This window comes from Fusarium subglutinans (assembly GCF_013396075.1).
Source record: "Fusarium subglutinans strain NRRL 66333 chromosome Unknown NRRL66333_c0000469, whole genome shotgun sequence".
Lineage (NCBI taxonomy): Eukaryota > Fungi > Ascomycota > Sordariomycetes > Hypocreales > Nectriaceae > Fusarium > Fusarium subglutinans.
The window spans coordinates 1-9,606 of NW_023502532.1; the positions used below are offsets into that span (position 1 = coordinate 1).

General features: G+C 49.0%; 3 protein-coding genes across 3 annotated transcripts; 1 reads left to right on the forward strand and 2 right to left on the reverse strand.

The window, feature by feature from the left end:
- Positions 1 to 2,463: 2,463 nt before the first annotated feature.
- Positions 2,464 to 4,082, forward strand: FSUBG_14014 (cell growth regulating nucleolar LYAR; the record flags this gene model as incomplete). Its single annotated transcript, XM_036678965.1, has 3 exons — positions 2,464 to 2,640; positions 2,691 to 2,813; positions 2,889 to 4,082. The coding sequence occupies 3 exons, from the start codon at positions 2,464 to 2,466 to the stop codon at positions 4,080 to 4,082; spliced, it is 1,494 nt and encodes a 497-aa protein (XP_036530523.1).
- Positions 4,083 to 4,710: 628 nt separating this feature from the next.
- On the reverse strand, positions 4,711 to 5,811 carry FSUBG_14015 (C3HC4 zinc-binding integral peroxisomal membrane; the record flags this gene model as incomplete). Its single annotated transcript, XM_036678966.1, has 1 exon — positions 4,711 to 5,811. One exon carries the CDS (start codon positions 5,809 to 5,811, stop codon positions 4,711 to 4,713), a length of 1,101 nt encoding a protein of 366 aa, XP_036530524.1.
- A 548-nt stretch (positions 5,812 to 6,359) lies between these two features.
- On the reverse strand, positions 6,360 to 8,582 carry FSUBG_14016 (CHA4-transcription factor; the record flags this gene model as incomplete). Its single annotated transcript, XM_036678967.1, has 5 exons — positions 6,360 to 6,936; positions 6,986 to 8,260; positions 8,316 to 8,401; positions 8,458 to 8,482; positions 8,545 to 8,582. The coding sequence occupies 5 exons, from the start codon at positions 8,580 to 8,582 to the stop codon at positions 6,360 to 6,362; spliced, it is 2,001 nt and encodes a 666-aa protein (XP_036530525.1).
- Positions 8,583 to 9,606: the final 1,024 nt, after the last annotated feature.

Consider the following 9,606-nt stretch of genomic DNA (forward strand, 5'->3'; position numbering starts at 1 on the left):
TAATACTAGTTTTTAGTATTTTTAGGGAATATAAAACACTTTAAGTACTTAATTTTCTCCCTATAAGGGGTTTTTTAGTAACTTAACCTTTATAATAAGGTATTTTTACCTTTTAAATTTAATAGTAATAGCTAAAATCCCTTTAATTATATAGTAAATATATATATAAGGGGCTTATAACCTATTAAGAGATATATATATATATATTAACTATAACTAACTAAGGTCTTGGGCCGGGTAGTCTAGCTGATATACAAGGTAGATACCTCAGGCACCTTTAACATAAATCAGGGCATTTGATATAGAACGCCAAGAAAGTATGCAAGAGAAGCCGTCCATCCACAGCTCAGGTACGCACACACTACAAACCGCGAAGCATGCATCTCGATGGCGCATTACTATGCTGTTGAATGGTCATTAACACCAAATTGAACAAGCGCCAAGCCCCTTTGCAACGAGCGCACACAAGTTATGAAATAAGCGCGCCACGAACCCTAGGCAAGGGGAACATGCTGTGCCTTTCAACTCTGACACTCCTGGTACAAACTCCTGACACCATCTCAACCCTCTTCTACAAGTGATAGTCGAGGAACATTTGACAGGCGCGAAGAGTCTCCAATCAAGACCCAACCTATCCTGCTGGGCGGCATTGCATTGATAAGTGCCCCTGTCTGGGTTGGTATCTCAGCCAATGGTACGCAGAGACCTGAAGGAATGCCGGGCTGGACTAGCGTTCTGATGAGCAACAGACCTTTCCAGGGCGAGCGGCTTCATAGTTTCCAGGGTTGGTTCTGAGGTGTGCATCATCGTCATCATCATGAGCACCCAATATCAGGGTTTGTACTAATAATGAACGAGCGTCCAATCATTTTGCTGCAGGCGTCGCTACAGCAGCGGGCACACACACACACTCATAGGCTGAGACAGTCAGGATGCTGGAGGCTTGCTTTGGTTGGGCTGGACTGAACTGGTTCTGAACTATTTTGAGCATTTCCTTGCTCCATGGAGTTGGCTGTTGATTGTTGATGATGTTTATGATGGTTGCTTGGGCGTTTAGGTAACAAGCCCCCCAAACCTCCTATGGCGTGAGATGCTCTGCATTGGATCCGATGCTTCCTGTCCGGTCGTTATCTCGTGTTTCATTGTCACTATTCCTGTTCCTGTCAGTTGCAGTTGTTGCTGTGGTTGCCCTCTTTCAGGGCGTTCGCTACAGCGGGTTCGTGCTGTAGTTCCATCTGTAGCATCCCCTCTAATCAATGCTCCTTTTCTCGTCTATTTTTTTCTTCTTCCACAACATCCCACTCTTTTCGCCAGCGCGCGCGTGCAGTTCATTCTTGTCATTTGCAAAGAGGCTTTCGCTCTACTGATATTCATCCCTCCATCTCGCTTTTGGAGCCCTCCTAATTTAATTCTTCGAGATCACACGCCATCCTTCCCGCCCACTACCCGCGCCTCCATCATCACGCTTCGCTACGCTACGTGATCCCCAGGAGCCGGAACCTGTCGCAAGAACCGTGCTCTTCGGAGAGGCTCAGTCTTAGACTCAGACTCAGGCTTGACGGACCCTGGTCTCGAGGGACCCCTCCACCTGACTGCACTCAATCTCGTCTGCTGGTGCTGGGCTATCTGCTTTGTCCCGCCCGCCCCTCCATCAATCTCGTGCTATTGTCAAACATCCAACTTTGTTTTCCGCCTTTTCACTTGGTCGGCGCAACGCATTCCTCGGGCTCGCAACTGACCCTTGCTTGTTTTCGCCTCGTTTTCTTTGCCTCTGATCGCTCATTGAGCTTATGCTGCCCAAGTCGTGCCCAAGCAACACCCAACGCAACCTTACGGCAGCTAGTCTTTTGCGCCTGTCATATCAGCAACCTCGTCCAGACCATACAGAGCTCTGAAAAAAGCACCGCCCCCGATTTTATTTTTGCTTTGAGTGCCTCAAAACTATCCCTCGGCCGAATCATTTCATCCCCTGGCCCTTGCGCCCCTCCACTCAGCTTCTTGGAAGCCAACAGTTCTGCAGTCTCTTCAAGACGTTGAATCTGCGTTGTCTCCCGTTAAATACCGACCATCTCTCAAAACTGCACCCTTGTGCAAGTTTACTTCTCTTCTCTGCACAGCGAAACCCAACTTATTAACCCTCGACACTCAAGTGTCCCCTGAGCAGTCATGGTTTCCTTTTCATGTGAGGTACGTTATTCGGTGAAGTGCATTCTGCATTGTTTGCACTCCAAGCCGCCAAGTCTCGACTTTTTGTCCATTCCCATGGATTAGTAGTTATGCCTGCTATCCAAAGACTACCGCCGCTCAAGCCATCTTCATATCATATCCCCCTCCGTTTCCATATCTCTCAAACAAATGCCCCTCCACTCCCGTCAATACCAGTCCCAATGCCAATACCAATGCCCACCCCCCTAAACAAACCTCATACACGGCTGACATCACTCCCACCACACCATTCTTGTCATGAACTGCCTCCTTCAAGGGACACCCCTTCTTCCCCATGCCGATCTCCTGGCCCACCATAATCGTCTTGCCATGCTCTCGCCTCCCCTTGTATTCCTCAAATATCCCAGTACACCTCCCCGCCGAATCGAACGAGTCTCCATTGTCTTGCATCCCACTTATACCCTTCATGCCGTAGTTAATATCAGCTCCGTCCTCTGTCATACTAACTTACATACTACATACAGGCTTGCGGCGACGTTCTCACCAAGAAGAAGCTTGATCCTCATCGCAACCGCTGTCGCGGCGCTACCTTCACCTGCATTGATTGTATGGTGTATTTCCCTGGCGTTCAATACCGATCACATACCGTATGTACCAGTACCACAAGGCTTTCCGATAGCCATTAACCCCCTGATCTCGTGTAATCGTCTGACATCATATAGAGTTGTATGACCGAGGACCAGAAGTATCAAGGCGCGCTCTATAAGGACAAGAAGAACAAGAAACAGAAACACAGCCACCCCAACGATAACCAGCAACACTACACCCAAGACCAAACCATGGCTGAAGTTCAAGCTCTCCCCAACAACACTGGCAACATGAGCCACTACGCCTACGTTGAAGACGTCCCTGAGGATCAGTTCGGCTGGGCCGAGTATGAGGAAAGCAGTGATGATGAATCGCCAAACGGCCCGCCACCAGAGGCTCCCACACCTCCTTCTGCTGCCCCGGAGCCACATGTCGATGTATTTGAATTCCTCGTTGGAACTGGACAAACACCCAATGCTTCCAACATGAATCTCGACGCGGAGCCAGGCAACTCATTGGTACGATACGAACCCAAGGACAAGAGCGACGAATACGGCTTCATGGATGACGACGATGAGCCCACAGTCGAATATGGAAGTGGCCCCGTGCCTGCCGCCGAATTTGTTACACCCGCTTCAAAATCCGAAAGACGCAAAAGCCGGACCAGCACCGAGAAGAAGGACAAGAAGCGCAAGCGATTACATATCGATGTTCCCAGCGACCAGGTTATGACGGATGCCCCACCGGTTCTCCACTCAGGACTCACTGGCGGCATCAACCGTATGATGCGTCCGGTATTCCCCCCTTCCCCTGATTACTCCGGTGGTGACGCTCCGGAAGTCTCACCAGCGAGCCCTCTGAAGAAGTCAAAGCACTCCAAACATTCTAAGCACTCTAAGCACGCCTCTACTGGTCACAGCCTCTTTGGCATGATTGCTGGCAGCAAGCCCAAGTCCAAGTCCAAGACTAAGACCAAGTCATCAAGCAAGGCCAAGAAGAGCTCTTCCTCTTCCAAGAAATCCCATAAAGAGAAGAAGCCTCAGCAGCTCATCGAGTATCGCCCTCAGAGCAAAGATGGCAAAACAGACCCCAGCGCTGGACAAGTGGTCCTCTACAAGCCCCGAGCCGATGTCTTCCTCAGCTTCGTAGACAAGGGTCCTGAGAGTGAGAAAGGCGTCAGCTTAAACAGGGTTCTCAAGCGTTTCCACCGCGAACGTGAGGCTACTGGCAGCGAGCTGGGTAAGGGCAAGGAAGAGAAAGAACTCTGGAGATCCCTCCGACTTCGACAGAATGAACAAGGCGAGATTGTCTTGTTCTCTGTTGAGTGAGAGTCCAACTTCAAATCCAAACAAAACAAAAAAAGCAACAAAAGCAACAAAAAGAACAGCATTGGAAGATCAGGCCGAAAATCGGACAGACACCGGGCATGGGATTAAAGGAGTTTATGAGGATGATGCATTGAGACAACGTTTTTTTCCACGATACCTTTATCGACAAGCTTTTATTTTGTGTACAAGTTTTTGGGAACAGGTGGGATCGGAGGGTTCAGCTGGCTCGTCAGGTGTGTATCTGGCGGTTGCGAGTATTGGGGCCCTGGATCTCCATCAGTAATTGTGTATAGTATGTATACAAGGGAACGGACGGACATCTCTTGCTGGATGCAAAGATGGACCATTTTTCTTGGTGTCAAGATTTGTTCTTTCAAGACTATGCTTTGGGAAGCCGAATGGCAGATAATGGGCGGTTGGTACATCGGATGGATTGGAATGGATACCACGAAAGGATTGGAGCGTTTTTAAATAGCGGCATGAGGCTGCTCTGATGATACCCATAGGCGCTGAGCCTTGGTATCTCTTTGTCTTGTTTTTAACATCTCGCATCGAGGATGTGATTGAGCATATTAATATTTGTTCACCTGAATTGGATATCCTTGCAATATCAAATCTGATTAAGTCATTACATCACACGTAATGGTAAGATATGTTGAGCCATGGCTTCACGACGACATAATGGGCACTCGGGTTTTTCCCTCACCCAATCTCCTATACACTCCCAACAGAAGACATGACCGCATTGTGTTGCTGAGGGGTCTCTCATCTCTTCCAAGCACAGTGTGCACTTTCTTTGCTGTCCACCCTTGATGTAGCCCATGGTCTTGTCATCAGTCAGTTGAATACGTGGTACAGCCGCTGCTGGGGTGTGTGTGGCAGCAAAGATGTCGACTTTGGCCTTTGAGCTTGAAGCCCCTGTGGGTAGTAAGAGGTTGTTATCGCCGTTGTAGGCTCCGTCATGGTTTAGAGAGATATCATCAGAAGCCCCAAAAGCAGCGCGTTCGCGAGCTGCTGACTCGGTAATTGTAGATCGAACATGGGTATAGCCCTGAACCGCAAGTTGAATGACTAGCAGTACACCTAGGAGTTCGTATCCTGCACGATCGGGTGTATCAGGAACGGTACGTGTGAATACGTATCGTAGGGAAAGAAGTCTCTTGGACAGCTGATAATATGTACCACTGAAGTAGAAAAGGGCTAGAATAACGGCCTTGAAAGGAGCGCCTGATGTGAAAGAGCCCAGGTGTTGATCCAGGTAAGACCACATGCGCGCTTCGCGTCCTGGCGCCGAACCGTCATCTCGTTTGCGAAGGCTCTCTAACCGGCGCTGTAGAAGGTTGCGCAACCCAGCGCGTAGTCCAGGGAGCATCCGGGCCGCGATATAGGGGAGGAGAATGCTGGCAGCTACGTAGCCTGCGCGACGGCCAACAGCAGGGAGTTGGCCATCACGTGCATCTATCTGCACAAGATCGCAATACTCCTCGCCGAGAGTTCGATTCCCGGGGATTGTAGTGAGAGCAAAGTAGGCGAGTGTCGCGAGGGTCTGGATCTCGGGTGCGCGGGCGTGTGTGAGACGGGCACCGCGAAGGCGACGATGCAGGTCGCTGAGGATCTGTGTGAGGTGGCCGGTGAAGTATGCATCCTTTTGGTGAGAGCGAATGATGTCGGGGGCGGTGGCAAAGGGATATGGTGATGATGACGATGCTGAAGAGGAGGAGGAGGACATGATGGTTTATGATCGGCAAAAGAGAGCGCGCATGCGCATGCACGAGGTGTTACGAATGGAGGGGAGGATCGACCGTGGTCTGATTATCCGGGCAGTATGAAGGCGAAACAAATGAAGGCCAAAGTCGAGGATCGGTAGAGACCAGAAACAAAATTTGGTGAAGAAGGAAGATGATTGATAAATTGGCGGTTGGAGTTTAAGCAGCAAAACGAACCTCGGTCGGGACAAGGTTAAGCTGAGGCGCTAACATTTCGGTCTTCGGTAAGTACTCCCCGCGTTCCTCACCATGTGAGTGAAGATTTCCTCTTTAGGAAATGCTGTAAGTTAGGTAACTTAGGTAGTACGTAGTATGTACCTAGGAATTAATCAACCACCAGGTCAATACCTATGCCGCCGCGTTGTTGTCAATTATCTCATTCCATAACTTGAAAAGTAATAAAAGTAATATTGTGCACGATGTGGAGTGTTGAAGAATTTCATATACAATATTGGCTTTGCAGCTGTTGCATCTTGCTCTACCTTTAATATTTACAGCCGACAACTCATCCCTATTGTGGCCCTAGGGGTGGTTGATTGAAGTCAAACGGCGCCATCACGCCTTGTTCTGAACCTTGGAGCTGCATACTCAAAAACTCGTCCGTCACAAGTGTACCTAGCTCTTCGCCCCATTGAGCCATGAGCTCAGCTGTGACGTTGTGACCCAACTCTAGGCCGTTCATGAGATCTGGCCCAATGAGAGGATCTTCAGGGGGCATCACAGCCTGCGCATTGCGTGCCCGTACGACATAATCTTTGATCTCACCCATGCATGGCCAGGTGTGCTGTACTTCCTCCATTGCGTCAATGACGGTCGAGAGTGACCGTGCAATGTCTGAGTCTTCCCACGAGGCTCCCTGGAAGAACCTCTTCATCATAATGGTACCGGCTGCGGTGGACAGAGTCTGGACAAAGTCCAATGGCAATGAGCGGAACCGATAGTGTCGCGAATATGTTCTCATCAGGCGCAGGATAGCCTGCAGCGACTCGTAGCAGATCTCCACGTCTTCACTTTCAGCAATACCTTGTTTCTCGTACATATGCGAGGGTGGCCGGTGAAGAATAATCATGATTGTATGGAAGAGCATGCTTCGACTTGTCAGTATACAACGATGACGCGGCTTAGAGGGCAACTCACTGCATACGAAGCACCGAGGGTTGCACCACGCCTACAGTCCATTGGTTCCAGTGCAGAGTACCGGGAAGACTCGATAGCCACTTTGTGAGCGACACGTGTATTTGTCGTGATCTGGCTGCAGCTACGGTGGCGTCAACGTTACCTCGACGGTTCTCGAAGAGATCCGTGATCATGAGATGGGCGATCTTGCACAGCTCTGCCTGGTAGATGAAGGACCCAACAAGGGCAACTCCGTCTTCGAATTCTGTTGCGGAAGCACCTTTACAGATGTATGTGTCCAGCAAACCCTCCCAATCTGGAGGGTACTGCAGCCTGATAGTGTTGCGGACGTCTGATTCGCTGGGGTGCAGAGCTGGTGGTCTTCCGAAGTAGAGACTCAGTTGCTTATCGGCAATGAATATAGCCCAGTAGACTCGTCTAAGAATCTCCGTGTCACGGTTTGACGTTCCTTCTGTCGAAGCGTCCCAGTTGTTTGGGTCAAGGTGAAGGCCCATCTCGTGGGCAAGTCGGAAGGCCATACCAGCAAAGAGCCAGCCCTTTGACGTATGACCGACGCCAATCTCACGATAACCCAGCAGTGCCAAAGCCTGTAAGGTGGTGAGTTCTGGGCTGTCGAGAGCTCCGTAGATCAATTGCTGGGCCTGGTGGGCAAATATATCGGATACGGAGCGGGAATCGTCGAGCTGCATGGCGCCAAGCGAACAGATAGCAAAGAGCAGAGCATCTGAGTAGTATCTTCCGGAGCCAACATCATAGTCGCGTAAGAAATACTCTCTGTATATGAGCATATGGAACTGATATTGATACTTGAAATAGGCTGCCATGCACGTCTGGGAAGTCTCATCGTGAGGTGCGTAGACAAAGCTCGGGTCTCTCGGGCTGCTGGAAGCGCTCACTTCCGGTAAGTTCATCATGAGCGGTGTGGAGTCAGCTTCGAGGTGAGTAATTATCTCATCTGGGGATAATGAGACGTCTTGTGAGAGATGGATATGAAAAGCGCTGGTGCCGCCAAAGAACTGGGTGGCATGGCTCGATCGAGGGCGTCTCAGCTGTCCAGAACGGACCTGAGCAGCTACAACCTTGGGGTCAGTGTTTGACTTGGCATGGTCAATCTGCGACTTTTGTGTAACGTCGAGTGAGGCTGGTGGTGAGAGGGCGATCTCGGACAGCATCTCATCTCTTTCAGCGCTATCAGCAACGGCGAGCTTGCGAAGCAGTAGCTCAAGAGATGCCACTTGACCCTCTAGAGCTTGAACGTAACCTTTAGATATTGGCCTGGTTGGTTTTAGAGTTGGTGATAGTTCATGATTCTGGCGAGGTAGAGTCATACCGTTGCTTCTCTCCGCTACCGCTGAGTATACATTCGGTGCCAGCCTTGATACACCGCGAGCACGGTCGTTTTCGGTCACATTTTATCTTGTTAAGGGTTAGTTTTGAGGTTGATGAAAGAGCTCAAGACATGTGTATCGTACCTTGCGGCGACGACATCGTTCACAACTGTAGTAGTCATTGTGTCAGCGTATGAAAGTGGAGTAGGCTTCGATGAGGGGATTACTCACGATATCTTGATGGACTCGCCCATTGGCGTTTCCTCCATGATGAGGGATGTGTAGATGAGAAGACGCTTGCGTATGGATGGGTTTCTGAGCGCTGATCACTCTTCTTAAGACAATTAGTAGTCGTACCATGGATCGTTGAGTGGTAGAAACGGCTCATTTAGACGCCAAGGGGAAATCGCTAGCTACTACTGGCTGTTTTTAGTGGCTTGTCACTTGACCTTAGCATTCGACATTCCTACGGAGTAGGTAGGTAGTATCTAATCACTATGTGTTACCCATACTATTCCAAGGCATGACAGAAACATGAACAGATTAAGCAGGAGAACTATCATCTAGAGATGAATGATTCTGGTGGATTGACTTGAATTGTAGACGGCGTGATTTCGTAGTGATTTCGCCTGCTCGACGTCCCGGGTAGCTCCAAATGATATGATCTGACAATTGTCTGACCTGTATTTGAAGACTAAGGATATATGGCTATCGTCGACATTATCCAAGACAAATATTAAGTCTTGATCGAAAGGCCTTCTTAAAAATATAATGGTTGTAATTATACTTATTCTCATGCGTCAGCTATTTAGCCAGTCGAAGAGAACTCCTTGAATATGGGTGCATGTCAGTTCATGGCTAAACCGTCTTTTGAACAAACACAGGGTACGTTTACGAGCATCCTTGTACGGAGTATCTCGGCAAGGGGATGCAATAAAACTCATGACCTCTATTGTAGGTGATAAAAAGCCTTAGGTAAATTTAGGTAAATTTAGGTTAACTTGGGAAAGATTTAGAGGATCTTAGACTAAGTATTTTTAGCACCTTAGTTTAACATCAGAAGTCTTCTTACACCCTGGGGCTCGGGTGCCTTGCAGCCAGCCTTGTAGGTAGATTAAGAAACATGGACCACTACTTCTGGTAGTGAGGTTGTCACGTTGTGAATATCTCAGTCTACCTATCTATCGAAGTCTTTCTAAGCCACCCACCCGTCGAACACATTGACACCTGAAACACTTGAATATGCACTAGACTAATCAACCAACAAGATAATGAACCCAAAAGATAAGGCCG